The sequence below is a fragment of the Lipotes vexillifer genome, unplaced genomic scaffold (assembly GCF_000442215.2).
Source record: "Lipotes vexillifer unplaced genomic scaffold, Lipotes_vexillifer_v1.1 scaffold1516, whole genome shotgun sequence".
NCBI lineage: Eukaryota > Metazoa > Chordata > Mammalia > Artiodactyla > Lipotidae > Lipotes > Lipotes vexillifer.
The window spans coordinates 172,053-190,822 of NW_006780501.1; the positions used below are offsets into that span (position 1 = coordinate 172,053).

Here is an 18,770-nt window from a genome sequence, read left to right on the forward strand (position 1 = left end):
CAAAAGTTTAACAAAGCTTTACAGTTAGAAAGCATGACCATATGTAAAGCTCTGTGCTTAATAAAAATCCTGTTCCTTTCCTTACCACAAATGAAAGTAATTTTGAAAGTGTGTTCAGTGAATGTAAAACTTGAGCAAGAGATGTGAATATTCTTCCTGAATTTGAAAATGAGTGAAAAAGAAATTGGAAATGCATGAATCACTAAATGAGAGTATTGATAATTATGGGAAAAGTGCTTATCAAGTAGACATTAGGTTATAAATGACCTAATTTCATATTTGAAACAGGTATATGAAAAATTAAATGGCTTCAGATTTTGAACTTTTAAACTGGAGAAAAGTTATTTTCTATAGATTACATCTGATTTACAAAAAGCAGCTACTGACCCAGTTCTTAAATATTTTGACAATTTAAATTCTATAGAAATTTCATGTGGAATTGTTTAAAGCAACATACAATATTAATAAATTGTGATATAATGTAAGCCTTATATTTGGGTCTTCTAAAACTGATTAACAAAGTGGTATTCAAAATTTTAAAACAATACCAGCCACAGTAGCATCCTGCAAAAGAAGTTACAGTAAGCTGAAGTTAATTTTAAATTATTTAGAATTGTCACTTGGTTAAGAGAAATTGCCAAGCATGGCAATTTACTTATTTGAAACAAGATAATAAAAGAATTAGACTTTGAAAATGTTATTGATGTGCTTGCTTCCACTAAAGCCAGAAAAGTAAAATGATAATAAATTCTGGTTTTGGTAGGCATAAAATGTTTAAACTTCAACTACTATTGTGAGTTTAATATACCTACTTTTCAACTTTTCAATATTTTTCAACTACTTTAATGTTCTGGGGGAAAAAACTTTTAAAAATATACAGAGAGGAGAATTGTGGGAAGATGGCACAGTAGGAAGCACCAGGAATCTGGCTCCCCACCTAGACAGCAATTGCACAGATTGACTCTATCTGATATAACTATTTTGAAGCTCTAAAGTCTGTTGAAGGCTTGCAACTTCCAGGTGAAGACTTGGAGAGTGAATTGCAGTTAATTTCCATCAATTTAAGACCTTAGCACTGTAGCAGCCATATGGCAGGCAGCTGTGCACATGTTCCTGGAGCAGCTTGCACACAACTTATGGGAGCCAGAGTGGGCAAAAAAGACCTTGTCCTCCAGATATTGGGAATCTGGTTGCTGCTGCTTATCAAGGAGTTGCAGACAAAGAAGTGGTCACATTATTGTTGCACCTCCCCCCCATTGTTGCAAGCCCCTTCCCCTCTAGCTGAAATGACTTCCAAGGAATTTAAGGACAGCCCTTTTTCTCCCTTCATTTTTCACTTTTCCCCCTTTCAGGATTCAGACATTAAAGGCTAGGACATTCAAAAACACTGTGTATATGGGTAAAATTAGAAAGAGATTGCATATGCCCAGGGAAAGTCTCAGAAAAGACATATGAAGACCTTAAGTTTACACCTCAGGGTGATTTGGGAACAGAGACAGCCTACAACAATAAAAATTAAAATAAAAATAAAACAGGCAAATGCTGGGCAAAGGGAAGAATCTGATTCCCAGAGTTACTACATTATTAGACTCAACTGTCCAGTGTTCAACAAAAAATCACAAGATATACAAAGAAACAGGCAAGTATGGCCCATTCAAAACAAAAAAAAATCAACAGAAACTTTTCCTGAAAAAGACATAATGGCAGATATACTAGACAAAGAATTTTAAAAAACTGTCTTAAAGATGCCCAGAGAACAAAAGGAATGTGTGGAGAAAGTCAAGAAAACAGTACGTGAACAAAGTGGAAATATAAATAAAGGGATAGAAAACCTAAAAGAAACCAAAAAGAAATTCTGGAGATGAAAAGTGCAATAACTGAAGATGAAAAATTCACTAGAGGGATTCAAAGGCAGATTTGAGCAGGCAGAAGAAAGAATCAGCCAACTTAAAGATAAGACAATAGAAATTATTGAGTTTGAGGAACAGAAAGAAAACAGATTGAAGAAAAGTAAACAGAACCTAAGGGAGCTTTAGGACACCGTTAAGTAGTCCAACATTCGCATCATGAGAGTCCCAGAAGGAAAAGAGAGAATATTTGAAGAAATAATGACTGCAGATTTCCAAAATTTGATGAAATACATGAATGTAAACATTCAGAAAGCACAACAGATTCCAAGTAAGATGAACTCAAAGAGACCCACACTAAGACACGTACTTCCAAAAGATAAAGAGAATCTTGAAAGCAGCAAAGAGAATTGAATCATCACATACAAGGGATTCTCAATAAAATTATCCACAGACTTCTCATGAGGAACTTTGGAAGCCAACAGGCAGTAGGTCGATATATTCAAAGTGCTAAAAAGAAAACCTCAAGAATCCTCTATCCAGCAATTCTGTCACTCAAAAGTTAGAAATTAAGACATTCTCACGTAAACAAAACTGAGAGAGTTCTTGACCACTAGATCTGCCCTCCCAGAAGTGCTCAAGGGAGTCCTGCATGGTGAAATGAAAGGACAATACATGACAACTCAAAGCTCTGTGGCAAAATAAAGATCTCAATAAAGGTAAGTGCATGGGAAATTATAAAATCTAGTATTTTGTAACTGATTTGTAGCTGTACTTTTTGTTTTCTACATAAATTAAGAGATGAATGCATTTAAAGAAAAAAAAATTTTAGTGTAAAATTTAGTATTTCTCTAACTTTGGTTTGTAACTTCTAATTTTGTTTCCTACATAATTTAGGTGACTAGTGCATTTAGTTTATATCTAGGTATACAATGAATAAAGATGTAATTTTCTGACATCAGCAACCAAAAGGAATGGGGATGGAACTATAAAGGAACAGAGTTTTGGTATGTTATTGAAATTAGCTGGTATAAATTCAGATTAGAAGGTTATAACTTTAGGATATTACATGTAATCCTCAAAGTAACCATAAAGAAAATAGCTATAGAATATACACAAGGGGAAATGATAAAATCTTTTAAACATTTCTCTACAAAAAAATCAACTAAACAGAAAAGAAGTCAGTAATGAAGGAAGTGAGAGCCAAAAAAAGCAATAAGATACGTAGAAAACGAATAACCCAATGACAAAATAAATCCCTCCTTATCAGTAATTAATCTAAATGTTAATGTATTAAACTTTCCAATCAAAGGACTGAGGTTGGCAGAATGGATAAAAAATATATGATCCAACTACATGCTGTATACAAGAGACTCACTTGAAATTCAAAGACACAAGCTGAAAGTGAAAGGATGAAAAAGATAGTCCATGCAAATAGTAACCAAAAGAGAGTATGGATGGCTTTACTAATGTCAGACAAAATAGACTTTCAATCAAAAAAGCTTACAAGAGAAAAAGAAGGACATTATATATTAATAAAAAGTTTACTACGGCAAGAAGATATAACAATTATGACTATACACCTACTTACAGACTGCCAATTTATATGAAGCAAAAACAGAGTTGAAGGGAAAAATAGACAATTCTACAGTAATAGTTGGAGACTTCAGTACTCTGCTCACAATAATTGATAGAATAATTAGACATAAGTAAGGAAGTAGAAGACTTAATAAACCTACTAGGTTTGCAGACATACACAGAACACTCTACCCAGCAACAACAGAATACACATTCTTCTCAAGTACACACGGGACATTTTCCAGGATAGACCATATAGTAAGCCACAAATTAAATCTCAGTGGTTTTTAAAAGATAGATGTCATACAAAGTATCTTCTCTGATCACAGGATGAAATTAGAAATCAATAATAAAAGGAAAAATGAAAAATTCACCAGATTTTAGAAATTAAACAATACACTTTAAAACAACCAATGGATCAAAGAAGAAATCACAAGGGAAATTAGAAAATACTTAGATAAGAATGAAAAGAAAAATACAACATGCCAAAACTTCTAAACTGCAGTGAAAGTGATGCTAAAATGGAAATATATAGCTGTAAATCCTTATATTAAAAAATGAGACATCTAAAAGCAACAACCTAACTGTACAACTTAAGGAACTAGAAAAAGAAGGAGAAACTAAATCCAAAGCTGGCAGAAGGAAAGAAGTAAAATTAGCACAGGAATAAATGAAACAGAGAATAGAAAGCAATAGAGAAAAGTTGGTTCATTGCTAAGGTCAACAAAATTGACAAACCTTTAGCCAGAAATACTTAAAAAGAGAGAAGACTTAAATTACTAAAATCAGAAATGAAAGTGGGTACATTACTACCATTTCTATAGAAATAAAAATGTTCTTAAGAGAGTACTATGAACTCTGTGTCAACAAATTGGATAACCTACATGAAATGGACAAATGGCTAGAAACTCAAAACCTAGCAAGACTAAATCATGAAGAAATAGAAAACCTGAGTAGATACATAACTAGTAAGGAGATTGAATGAGTAATCAAAAATCTCTTAACAAAGAAAACCCCTTGACCTGACGACTTCTCTAGTAAATTCTAACAAACATCTAAATAAGAACTAATACCACTTCTTTCAAACTTTTCCAAAGTTGAAGAGCAAGAAATATTTCTAAACTCATTCTGTGAGGCCAGCATTACCCTGATACCAAAGCCAGACAAAGACAATACAAGAAAAGAAAACTACAGATAAATATCCCTTATGAACATTGATGCAAGTAACCTCAACAAAATACTAGCAAACAGAATTAAGCAATATATTAAAAGGATTATATACCATGAACAAATGGGATTCACTCCTGGAATGCAAGGATGGTTCAATATATGAAAATTGATCAATGTAATAAGCCACCTCAATGAAAGGAAGCAACAAAAACTACATTATCACCTCAGTTGATGCAGAAATGGTGTTTGACAAAATTCAGCACCCTTGCATGTTAAAAATGCTCAACAGGGGCTTCCCTGGTGGCGCAGTGGTTGAGAGTCCGCCTGCCGATGCAGGGGACACGGGTTCGTGCCCCGGTCTGGGAAGATCCCACAAGCCGCGGAGCAGCTGGGCCCGTGAGCCATGGCCGCTGAGCCTGTGTGTCCGGAGCCTGTGCTCCGCAACGGGAGAGGCTACAACAGTGAGAGGCCCGTGTACAGCAAAAAAAACAAAACAAAATAAAAAAAACCTCAACAACCTAGAAACAGAAGGAAACTGCTTCAACATAATAAAGCCATATAAGAAAACCCCACAACAAACATCATACTCAATGGTAAAAGACTAAAAGATTTTCCTCTAAGATTAAGAACAAAGCAAGATGTCCACTTTCACCACTTCTTTTCAACATAGTACTGGAAGTTTTAGCCAGAGCAATTAGTCAAGAAAAAGAAAAGACATCCAAATTGGAAAAGCGGTAAAATTATCTCTGTTAGCAGATGATACCATTTTATATGTAGAAAACCCTAAAGATTTCATACAAAACCCTATTAGAACTTAAATTAATTCAGCAAAGTAAATAGCAGGACACAAAGTCAGCACACAAAAATCAGTTGTATTTCTATACACAACTAATGAACAATCTGAAAAGGAAATTACTAAACAATTCAACTTTAATAGCATAAAAAAGAATAAAATACTTAGGAATTTACTTAATCAAAGAGGTAGAAGACTTCTACAAAGAAACTATAAAACTTTACTGAAAGAGATTTGAGAAGACAAAAAAAAAAAAAAATGGAAAGACAACCCATGTTCATGGATTGGAAGACTTAATATTGTTAAAATGCCAATAGTACCCAAAACAATCTACAGATTTATTGCAATCCCTGCAAAAATCCCAAAGATATTTTTTGCAGAAATAGAAAAACTCATCCTAAAATTTATATGGAAGCTCAAGGGACTTCAAATAGCCAAAACAACTTTGAAAAAGAAGAAAAAAACTGCAGCGCTCAAATGTCCTGTTTTTAAAATTTTATGACAAAGCTGCAGTAAACAAAACAGTGTGGTATTGGGATAAAGACAGACCTATAGACCAAAGGAATAGAATAGAGAGCCCAGAAATAAACCTTTGTATATATGGTCAAATGATTTTTATGGGGGTGCCAAGACCAATGGGGAAAGGACAGTCTTTTTAATAAATGATGCTGGGAAAACTGGATATCCATATGCAAAAGAATTAAGTTGTACTCTTACCCAGCACTATATACAAGCATTGACTCAAAATTGATAAGGGACTTAAATGTAAGACCTAAAATAATAAAGTTCTTAGAATAAAATAAAGGACAAAAACTTCATGACATTGAAATTAGTAGTGATTTTTTGGTTATTACACCAAAGGCACAGGTAATGAAAGAAAAAAATTGTACAAATTAATAATTTTGTGCATCAAATATACTATCCAGTGAATAAAAAGGCAACCCATAGAATGGGAGGAAATATTTGCAAATCATACATCTGATAAGGAATTAATATCCAGAATATATAGAGAACTCATAAAACTCAATAACAACATAAACAACCCAATTCAAAAATGCATAAAGGACTTGAACAGGCATTTCTCCAAAGAAGATATACAAATGGCCAATAAACACATAGATGTGCAACATCACTAATCATTAGAGAAATGCAAATCAATGAGATACCACCTCACACCCATTAGGATGGCTACTGTTAAACAAAAACCAAAAAACCCACAGACACATAAAAACACACACACACACACAAAACCACAAAAAACTCCAAAACCAGAAGACAGGTGTTGATGCTGATGTGGAGAAATTGAAGCTTTGTACACTGTTGCTGGTAATGTAAAATGGTATAGCCATTGTAGAAAGCAGTATGGCAGTTCCTCAAAAAAATTATATGATCCAGCAGTTCCTCTTTTGGGTATACTGTACCCAAAAGACTTGAAAGCAAAGAGTTGAAGAGATATTTGTACTCCTATTTTCATAGCAGCATTATTCACAATAGCTAAAACATGGAAGTAAACCAAGTGTCCATCAGTAGATGAAAGAATAAGCAAAATGTGGTATACGCATACCATGGAATATTCAGCCATAAGAAGGAAGGGGATTCTGCAATATGGATCAACTTTGAGGACATTTTGCTAGTGTAATAAGCCAGTCACAAGAAGACAGATATTATGTGATTTCATTTGTATGAGGTACTTAAACAAAATAAAAGAAAGAGTATGGTGGTGGTTGCAAGAGGCTGTGGGGAGGGGAGAATAAGGAGCTATTGTTTAATGGGTGTAGAGTTTCAGTTTTACAAGATGAAAAAAGTTATGGGGATGGATGGTGGTAATGATTGCATAACAATGTGAATGTATTTAATACCAGTGAACTATACATTTAAAAACGGTTAAGATGGTAAATTTTATGTTATGTGTATTTTCTCTCTCGTTTCTATATGGCTTGGCATAGCACTGATGTCAGCGTAGTTAACATCACAGTTTTTGAGACCATTATGTATACTGAGCCAGGAAGTATACTGTGATTTTCTTTCCTATACTTCATTTTACTTTTCTGGGTAAAAATATATTTTTACTGATTTGTTTAGTCTAATGTGCGTCTAATGCTGTTTTTTTAAATGTTGTGATGTGTTGTCTAATGTTTGGAAGTATTTTTTCTAAATGTTCACACACATCAAAAAAAAAAAATTGTTGGAGGGCCTGGAGATCTTCTCTCCGATCTGCTGTAATTTAAACTAGTTACTGTCTAAGCCTAATGCATAATTTGTTGTATCAGGATTTTACTTTGCCACTTTCTTGTGTTGGATATCCTGTTTCCTGAACTGTGAGTTCCTCTTTTCTTGTTTTACTCCTTATTTTGATGAAACATGTCCTCTAACAACTTCCACAGAAAGGTTGATTCTTTTTTCACTTAGTGTAAATTTAAAACTGTATTTACTCTAATGATAGTTTGGATGAAGTACATAGAAAACATTTTTCCTATGCATATTTGAAAGTATTGTTTTCGTTAAGTCTGATGCCATTTTTGGTCCACTTTCTTTGTGTTTATGTTATTTTATTCTTTCTGGCAACTTTAATGGTTATCTCTATCTCAGGTGTTTTGAAATTTCATATGTTCACCCATCATCCTTTTTTCATTCATTATGGTAGGAATTTGATAAGCCTTTGTAATTTTGGATATTTCTGTTTGGGGGAAATTTTCTTGTTTTATTTCTTTGGTAAATTTTCACTTTTATTTTCTCTGTTCTCTCTTTTTTTTGAAACTCCTATTGATCTGACACTACTTCCTGCATCACCTCTTTTGATTGTATGGCATTTTCTTTCTTGCCTTCCATCTTTTTGTCCTTTCATTCAACCTTTCAAAAAAGATTTTCTAAATTTAATTGCTTACTTTAGATTGCCATATATTTAGTTTTGAATTGTTCTTTTTATTCTTCAGTTGTTTTGTCTTCATAGTTTTTTGTTCTTGTTTAATGGACATAACATTTCATACCTCTCCAGGGATATTAAATATATTATACATATTTATTTTGTTCCCAGCAAAGTCTCTGATGTCTCCTAGCCTCTTTATTCTCTTGTTTATTTTGATCTGTCTGACGTAAAGGATGTCTTCAGTTGTGTGGTGATCCTTGGCTGTCCATAAAAGTGAAGTGCTAAAAAGTTTATTGAAAACCCTGTGTTTGGACAGGGACAGGGCTGCCTTGCATAGCCGTACAGGTTGTGCACTGCAGCACTCCACAGGGTACAACCCTGTTATATATACCCCTTAGTACTCTCAAAATGTATTGATATTTACAGTACTAGAAATTAAAAGTATGAAATTTTTAAAATACTGTTACTTAAAATGGCAAATATTTTTCTGAAAAATAACTATTTGTCAAAACAAAAGAAATTTAGTTAGAAGAATGAAATTGTTTTGCGCTTTTGCATATCTCTTTAATGTCTAGTTAAATAGAAGGAAACTGGATCCTCATGTTTCTACATTCAATCTGTTGTGAAATGTTATTTTGGTTGAAATATAAGAAAAATACCCAGCCTCATCTAGTACTTTAATCTCTTCAGATAATTGTGATTATTCTTTTTTATGACATCAAAAGTAGACAAGTGGACTTTTTCTTAAAAGGTTTGTTGCAATGTGGAATCTGACTCCATATCACTGAACTTTTTGTACTCTATTACATTAAAATCTATTGGTCTGGCTTACACTTTGATTGGCTCTTTTATCCATGCATGATTTTATAACAATGTGCATTTAGTCATTTGGAATATATTGGTTCACAAGTTACATAGATCTTCTAAGTGTTGACATGTTTCATTATGTAATATCAGGTAATCACATTCATTAATATTAGCATTAATCTCATGAATAGTGGATACAAGTTATCCTAAAATTTAATTTTTCCTTGAATTTTATTACTGGCAACAAATACTGTCGGTTGTTTTCTTTGATGTGACATGCTCACTTTGTCAGTTTCGAAGAAAATGTCTTCTAAATACTCAAGTCTAAATATTCATAGTTTGACAGTCATTCTTTAAAATAAAAATCATGTTCCATGAAAAAAATGTGGCCAAGTTCAGCTTGCAACTCAGTCACAGACCCAAGTGTTTTTAGTGCGCAATAGCAGTGCTTTATGCATATTTGGTATTTCATTACACAGAATATTAAAAAGACATGCACTCAGTGATTGATATTTAATAAAATTAATTTTACTGCTGATGTATGCCAGTGGAGAATACAGTGACTACTAGTACAGTTTTGATTCTATGTCAGTGCCTTGATTTGAATTAAGATGCCAGCATTTTTACTCACCACGGCTGTAGTACCAAGAATTTTAACCTCACATGCCTCCTGAAAGTGTCTTGGAGGCCCCATGTGTCTGTGAACCACACTTGGAGAACTGCTGACATGGATTATATTGTGAAGGTTGCCTCATGGATTAGTGTGCTGTACAGCCTGCACAGTCTGCATGGCAATTGTTTAGACTTCAACATAGGAAAATCAGTTGCTGAGCTGACTGATTCTTTGGTAGGGAGGATGCTTTCAAAGTCTTTGAGGCTGATAATTTTCTCCAAAGAGGAATCTTCTAGATTCCAGCTGTGGGTGGTGGGGTGAAGAGTGGTTCCTCTGGCTGCTAGCATTCTGGGAGCCAGGCAGAGAGATAAATGTGGGTCCCTTTTTTCAGTTTATGGACCTCTACTAAATTTTTCTGTTTTCTTTCAGTACCTCATGCCTGCCCTTTGCCATTCCTGATGTTCACAAGTCTAGACTGTCTCCAGTTCAGAGTTAACCTTTGGCCTAAGTGGTAGAGGAAAGGATAGGTATCTGTTGCATGAGTTGGGGAAAGAGCATTTAGATTTCTCAGCAGTATTCATGCTTCATTTTTACCTTTTGGGTACTGGATAGTGTACTGAATTTCCCCAAATACCAGATCTCTTATGTTCTCTGGGAAAACTGATTCTCTTTTCCTTGCATTCCCTGCTCAGACATTTAGTTGTAACTTCCTCCACACTGTGAAGTCAATTTCCATTCCTCCAGCCACTATCCATCTAAAACTTTGCTGAAATCTCTTTGACAGTTAGTATGCTTTGATGTTTTCTTGGTCTTTATGAGTGAAAATATTTTATTTCTTTGCCCTCATTTTAGCAGGGCTTTTGGAGAGTGAGGAAATATTACATGTATGTGATTAATACACCATATCACTTTCACAGATTTGAATCAATCACTATTGTGGCTGAACTGGACCTAGATTTGAAACTTCACCACTTACTGTAGTATTGCCTTTGGTTTTCTACTTAACCCCCGCAGTCTTTATTCTCATTTGTAGAAATGGAGTTTATAATATCTAATATGAGGATTAAGTGATGAGATAGTGAACGTAAAGTTCTTAACGTACTACCTCATGCATCATATATGCTCAGTAATTTGTTATAAACTGTTAGGCTGCCCTCTGGCTTACTGAGGTTTTAGTGTATTCTTTCCTCACCAAAAAACATTTGAAATAAGCAAAAATATTTCATTTATCTATTGTTTAATATTACTTGGTTTGACAATGGAAGGGTTACCATGGCTTCAAATATAAAATCATAATTTCATAAATGTTTTATCTAAGTACCTGTATTTAATATGTGTGTATAAAATACTGTGGATGACACATTCAAATTCAAGCTGTGTTTTACTAGTTTTCTATTCAAGTAATTATAATTATGGCCCATATTTGAAAGAATCTAAGGAAAGCAGGTATTGTTATAACTGGATAACTGTTTCGTGTCCTTGATTCAGAAGGTTTTGGTACACTGAAATTCTTACAAGTTTTTTAAAAAGCAATTTTTGTAATCATGCTTTTAGTTATGAGAATTATTTTAATACATACTTTAAATTAAGAATTTTTTTCTCTTTCTTTAGTATACTAGGTAGCACATGTAAGTTCTTTTTATCTAGAAAGTTTAGTATAATAAAAGTAGTTTACTTTAAGCTTAGTTTTGAATATAAAAGAAAATTATTATTAATCATTTCAGGAAATTGCAAGACCTAATATGGCTGAAGGAGAAACTGAAACATCAAATTCTGAAAGGTAAATATAAGGAAAAACTGAATCTCATGAAATTCAAGTATATACAATGATACTTGAGCTGTGTTATATTTCAGTTAATTGGCAAAAGGCTATTTAAATTTTGTATATGGTGCTCCTTTTAGTAATGGCTTTTAATTAAAATAAAATTTTGAAATATTAATATAACAGAAATATACTGCAGATCCTTAGTTTTGAAATCTTAAACATGTAGAATACATTTTATAAGTTGTTAAATTTTTTAAAAGTACTTACAAGTAAGTAAAATGTTAACAGATTTTAATTGCCTCTATTAAATGAAAATAGTTACAAGATGCTACAGGTTATAAGGTGGTGACGATTCTTGCAAATAGTTAATTTTAATATCTTATTTTTTAAGTATTTTCAAAAAGCTGTAAAGCTACTTCTTTGGTGGGATCTCAACATAAAAGGTTCAGATTCAAGTATTGGTTTTTAAAAATTTAATGCTTGAGTAGAACACTGCAGAACACGAGATTTCACAATTATTTTTTTAGCAAAAGAAAATCCAACATTCTAATTAGAACTTTATTCCAGCTAAAGGTGATTTTGTCTTTTAGATTAAGTACTTTCCCCATTTCTATCTTTATGCTGTGTGTTTTATAGTAGGCTGCTTGTTAACCTGATGAGATTAATTAATCTATTGCCTCTAAAAAGAAAATTATGGAATAAGACCTTTTGAAGATGTTTCTTAGACTTCACTAGAAAAATTATCTAGCCCTGGGACTTCCTTGATGGCCCAGTGGTTGAGACTTCACCTTCCAACACAGGGTGGGGGTGTGTGGGTTCAATCCCTGGTGGGGGAGCTAGGATCCTACAAGCCTCACTGCCAAGAAAACAAAACATAGAACAGAAGCAATGTTGTAACAAACTCAATAAAGACTTTAAAAATAGTCCGCATAAAAAAAGAAAAGAAAAGAAAAATTATCTAGCCCTTCCTTCACCTAGCATTTTTCCTAGAATTCTGGTTGGGAAAAGTTAACAAAAATTCAAATAAGGATTTAGAAAAAGGAGACTAGTCACATCCATATTTTTTAACATTTTCTGTAAATTATAGTTAGTTCAATAAGATCTGAACAAAAATAAGAATTTTACAAATTTAAATGACTCTTACGAATTAATAAGCTCACTTACATTTTAACTAAAAATAAGCAAGGGTATGAACAGATAAAAATAATGATAACCAGAATGAAAACCAGTGAATAGACTCCTCAGGACTCCTTTTAATATGCGACTACAGAGTTTCTCACTCTGTTGCCCAAGAACATGGCCACCTCCTAAATTGTAACATCATGGCAAAGACCGGGGACCTCTTTTTTTTTTTTTTTTTTTTTGGTGGGCAAGTGTGCCTTTTTAAAAAATTTTTTAGAGAATGTCTTTATTTTGTTAGTGTTCAAATACATTGTATTATGAAGAAATAGATAATAAATAGCTTTATTTTTTCAGTAAACAAGATGAAGCTTCTTCAGAGGAAATAAAAAATGGATGTGATGTGCATTTATTCGAAGGCTCATCAACAACAAAAAGTGAAGAAGGGGTATCAGGTTCAGATAAAGAAAATGATACCTGTCTTGAAGACCAGGAAACTGGCTCAAAGAATATCTTCAGTTATGATTCAATTATTGATGCAGATAAGGTGGAAAAGGAAAAACAAATAGAGCACATTTGTCAGGAAACAGAGTTGAAGAGGTGCCAAAGTTCAGAAAACCTCATTGCACGTGATCAGATTGAAGATTGCAATGCCAGTGAAGCTAGATTTTCTTCAAAGAATATTAAGGATTTGCAGTTAACATCTGGTGATGTTAGCATTGATCAGTTTTTGAGAAAAAGAGATGAACCTGAATCTGTTAGTTCTGATGTTAGTGAGCAAGGCAGTATTCATTTGGAACCTTTGACTCCCTCAGAAGTGCTTGAGTTTGAAGCCACAGAGATTCTTCAGAAAGGTAGTGGTGATCCTTCAGCCAAGACTGATGAAGTAGTGTCTGATCAAACAGATGACGTTCCTGGAGAAAATAGCCTTAGCACAACAGAGACAACAGGAGACCTGGCAGATGAAAAAGAAAGAAGTTGAAATTAATTAGGCATTCTAAGTTTTAGTGTACCAACGATAAGAGCATTTGGAACAGTGCTATCAGGTGAGCTCAGTGGTGCTGTTGCAGAGTGCAGAGATAGAAAAATGTGAGGGAGGTCATTCATACACTTTACCTGTATATTCAACCTAGGTTATTAAATCAATTCATCATTAATAGCATGATTAGTATGAATTTCCAAGAAGTTTTTAAGACATGAATAAGATTTTAATGAAAGTGAAGTTTGCAATGAAAAAGTCTCATTTAGCAGTTTTCGAGGTTATGGAACCTGGTGGTCAATATGAATTGAATATTAGAATATTAGTTATATTAATAAAGCTTTTGAAATTTCCATCAGTTCTAAACTAAAAGTCCTTATTACCTGTACATTCTTTTCAATTAACGTAAAGGAAGAGATTTGGAAACCACATACCTTTTGGGAATAATTGATTTAAAATAATGGCCAATTGGCTTTGTTAATGAAGGCTTCATTTTGAGTATGATACTGGTAAATGGAGCACGTTTAGAATGCTAAGTTAGTTGATCTAATGAGAATTTGGATGAACGTAAACTTAATTTTGGATATAATATTACATTCCAGACTGCCAGAAGCATGTAAACAGAATATTTGAATCTGTGTACCTCCATACAAGTGTTAGCCTGCCAGGCTGTAAGCTTACCTTAATTAAACTTTCAGTGAAAGTGAAATTATTGAAATAAAAATTTATATTTGTGCTTTTTGTCAGTGTGTAAGCTGTGCAGAAATCCCTTGATGTACTAGTTGTATAAAGTAGAAACCCACTGTTGAAACTCCTGTAGCTATTATGCTCTTAGTATTGTTTTAATGATCTTCTTTAGAAATAGACCCATAAAAATGGTCTGGAAACCAAACCAAAGTATGGATTAATGTAGATATTGTAAAGCAGTAAACTGAAAACATGTCCTGGCATGAATTCAGCCATGTTTAAGTGACTTTTTCTGTAATTGTAAAATAGAAAATTCAAATGGGACCGAAAGCAGGATGTAAAAAATTGGTTTGGGATATTTAGCCTAATTTATCCATAAGATGGCTGCTAAATTGATTTTTTCAGTTTTTTATCATATAGAAAATAATAGATATAGAAATGAATAAATATGAGTAACAGTAGTTTGCTTTGACATACTAACAAACTTTTATTTAAAATGCTACATTTTTACTTCTTAAAATGTGCTTTGAATTCTTAAAATTTTGTTTCACTGAATGTTAAATGTTTAAAATGGCTATTAAAATTCTGCTGTATATAGTAGTTTTTGAGTAAATATTTGCAATAAAAATCTGTCCCTGAATAATTTTATTTTTCAGAAAGCTGCTTGAGTCGGATTACCTTTGGCGCCTCTAGAAATTGTATATTGCTCAAGGAAATTTCATGTTAAAGTTAGTGGTAGATTTTATTCCGTATTCTTTAATTGATGCATGATTTATTTTAAATTGAGACTTAAAGTACAGGGGGAAGAACTGCTAATAATTACAGAGAATTGATTTGCTTTACAAATTCTTCTACTTCAAGAGAATTATAATTTAATATTATAGTTTTCTATCTGCTCAGTAAATTAAAGAGGCTAAATAGGCAAAATATTTTGTTGACTTATTTTCTTGAATATTTTTGAGGGTGGGGGCAAATATTTTTATCTTTCCTGCTCCCAAGAAAAGATGGGCTAGAGGGACTTATTAACTGTCATTCTTCACCTTGTTGAAACATTAATCTATAGCAGAGAAGACTTTTGGAGTAAGGGGAAGAAAAAGTCTGTGTAAGGACCATTTTCTGAATCTCATTCAATTAGTTGCCAAGGCTGTCACCTAATGCTTCAAAAACCTAGAGCACTGTACCAAAATAAGTCTCTAAGTGACATTGTAGTCCCTTGTGAGCTTTGAGTAGTTCCCTCTCCTGCCCCTATATACTTACAGTAGTGGTATTGAAAGTACCTGATCAATGAATAGTTTATACCTATCCACTGTGAGAAAAGGAACCTGTACCAGACTATAAATCCTTCATTGAGAAAGTCTAGCAATGAAAACAAAAAAATAGTTGAAGAAAACATTGTACTTGGTAACATAGTTGGTTTCTGTTTTCACATAATCTCCTTATCTCATTTCTGATCAGGAACAGACAATTCAGGTATGCAAACCAAACCTTTGAGTAGCAGTGCTTTAGCACAGTGGTCAGCAAACTTTTTCTCTGTAGAGCCAGATAGTGAATAATTGTGGACTGTGTGGTCACAATTATCCAACTCTTCCTTATAGCTTAAGAGCACCTATAGACAATATGTAAATGGTGGCCTGTTTGTGTTCCAATAAAACTTTATTTACAAAAACAAAATGTTGGTTGGATTTGGCCAGTGGACTGTAGATTGCCACCACCTGCTTTAGAGTGCTGTTTTGTCCAGGCAAATTGTGCTCAGGGACTGAGATTTTCTTTGCCAATAACTTATTTAACACCAGTTCACTGTGAGAATTATAATCTATAAAAATAACATTTTGTAAGCCAATACCATACAGGATAATGTCTGTTAATTAGCTAATAAAGAAATAACCTACTGCAAACTAATAATAGATTGATTACACTATTGTTCTAGGCAAAGAGGAGATGAAAGAAAGTCCAAATTTAGTTGAGGCGTACCTTTCCAGGAATTGGTTGTCTGTAGAGTCAGTCCTTCCAACTAAAAGCTGGGTTTCAGCTGCCAGCGTAGGTCCCTTGCTGCTGGGGCACATAGCTAGGGGGTGACAGTACTGGTGTCGGTAAGCAAGCTGGGCTGTTCCAAATGTTATGACTCCAGGGACCATTACATGACTTACACCATTGCCTACCAGGAGTAGCCTTGCCAAGGCAGGAACAGATGTCCCTTCTCTTCCTGAGACTGCTGCACAGTTTAACACTGCTGAGGACCAAGAGTGGCCTGGCCATGGCAGGAGCAAGTGTCTCAAGATCGTCACAGAGCTATGTAAGTCAGCAAAAGAGTAGCCTTGCCCAGACTAAACACTCTCGGTAAGTCCTCACAAATTCTTGGTATTTAAAGTTTAAATGTCCATCACTTGATAGCTGCTCTTCCATATGTTCGTATTGATTATCCTCCCCAGCGGCACCCCTTAATGGCTTAATGCTGCTGAATACTTATCAACAACAGCAGATGTTGATGACATCATCCTGGCACAGCTTCCTTAGTGTAAACAAATTTACCTGTAGATCAAAACAACTTCACTTAAGTCATAAACAAGTGGATTTGAAATCATAACAAACCAATACACAACAAGCACTTAGACTTTCTTGATTGACTATGAAAGCCGGTGATGCACTCAAGTGACTCTTTGCCTAAGAACTAACTACCAAGGTGCCTTACTATATTATAGTCTCCTGTTACCTAACAACAGAATTATGATTGATTACATGTGCAGTTCAATGACGTTAAGAAACATTCATTTTGTGGATGCACTTTTAATTTACGTTGAAAATCTGAATGCCATATTTATTTATGTTATTTCTTCCCCTTTGTATCTCTCCAATGTTTTAGGGAGGAAATTGTAATTTTTTTCACCCTATAAATTTTTAAAGAACTATTCTAAACATTTTTTGAAAGGAAGTGACAAGATATGAGTCACCTTGTTTCAGCTGTAAGTAAAAAGATATCTGGGCAATTACTTGCCTAAGGTTACAAAGCTAAGATTTGAACATAATTTGATCTGATTCTGAAGTTAGTGTTTTCTACCACATCTATAGTTCCTAGCATTTATACTGAATGTCCCTTTTTAAAATATATCAGTTTTTGCAAATAACCCTTCCATTGATGGTACTAATTACAGTTTTATTTATTATTCCTGCAGTGATTATATGCATATGGAATGGAGGACCTCTTAACCTAAAGAAGAGGACCTACTGATCTCTTTTACTAATAGGAATTGAGGAATTTTACCTCAAGAGGAGGGGTTAGTGAATATTCTATTAACAGGAAAGACAGCATGTGATTTAAAGATACACTTTATATAATAATTATAAATGTTTTGACATCATTATATTTTTTTAGGCTTCTGTAATGTCATTTTTAAATTATGGTTGATATGATCATTTTTGTTCCATCAAACTTGTTACTCCAGGATCACTTGTACTGACTTCAGTGAATTAGGACTTTTGTATGTATATAGGCACTAAAAAGAATTGCAAGTGTTTCATTTTTACTAGATTACTATAACACTGACTTGTTTTTTCAGCTAAAAAATAAAACACAATTTACCTATGTCTAAGCATTAAAAGAGAAATGATTATTTTAAAAATATTGTTTACTAATGAGGCATATCTGCCAATCCATGTACACAAAATGAATAGTCAAATAGATTTTTTTAAAGTCATGGTAATGTTTAATTTTCATCTCAAAATCTATAAACTCCAAGATACTTCACTTGGATCATCTTGTAAGAAATTAAACACATCTGTAGCAGCATCTGTAACATCATCAAGGGATGAGGTGTCCTAGGTGAAATTACTTTTACAGTTAGCTAAAGGTAACTTTTAATTGCTTTTTAAAAGTATTATAAAATCACTTTTGTTATTTAAAAGAATATACTATGCATAATTTAGTCTTCTTTGATGACACAGAGGGTCATCATTATGAAGATTTTTGGGCCAAGCTATAAATGAAGCTGTAGCTGCAGATGTTAATGGCCTGAATAACTGCTGATCACAGAAGTGACCTTGGATTTTGGTTTACAGAAATATTTCAGGTACATCTAGGGTCATTTGACTTTTCCAAAAACAGAACAGAAAAACTGACTACATTACTCACCCAATTCAACCTCTTTTTTAAGATGAATTTTCCTTCCTAAATACTAAGTAAAACCTGCCATTTGTGGAGAATTTGGTAACTATAAACTGTAGTTTTAAGCTTTCAAAATATTTTAAGCATTTATGCACTGCCTTAAAAACTTGATTTTTAACTGCTCTATATCAGGGGCTAGCAAACTATGACCCACAGTTGGCTACCTATTTTTGTAAACAAAATTTTATTAGAAAACAGCCATGTCATTTGTTTATATATTGTCTGTTGTAGCTTTTGCACTACAACAGCACAGTTGTACATGACAGAGCCCATATGGTCTGTAAGTCTCAAGGATTTACAATCTGGCACTTGAAGAAAAAGTTTGCCAACCCCTGTCCTATATATATATATATATATATATATATATATATATATATATATATATAT

The 18,770-nt window shown here is 33.4% G+C and overlaps 1 protein-coding gene across 2 annotated transcripts in view; it reads left to right on the plus strand.

Moving 5' to 3' along the window:
- The window catches only part of ZNF280D (zinc finger protein 280D), a 94,455-nt gene extending 80,915 nt beyond the window's left edge, over nucleotides 1-13,540 (plus strand). For both annotated transcript variants that reach the window (XM_007453688.1, XM_007453689.1), the window contains exons 19-20: nucleotides 11,399-11,454; nucleotides 12,916-13,540. In XM_007453688.1, the coding sequence (XP_007453750.1) occupies nucleotides 11,399-11,454; nucleotides 12,916-13,540 (681 nt within the window). The remainder of the gene's footprint in view (nucleotides 1-11,398; nucleotides 11,455-12,915) is intronic.
- Nucleotides 13,541-18,770: the final 5,230 nt, after the last annotated feature.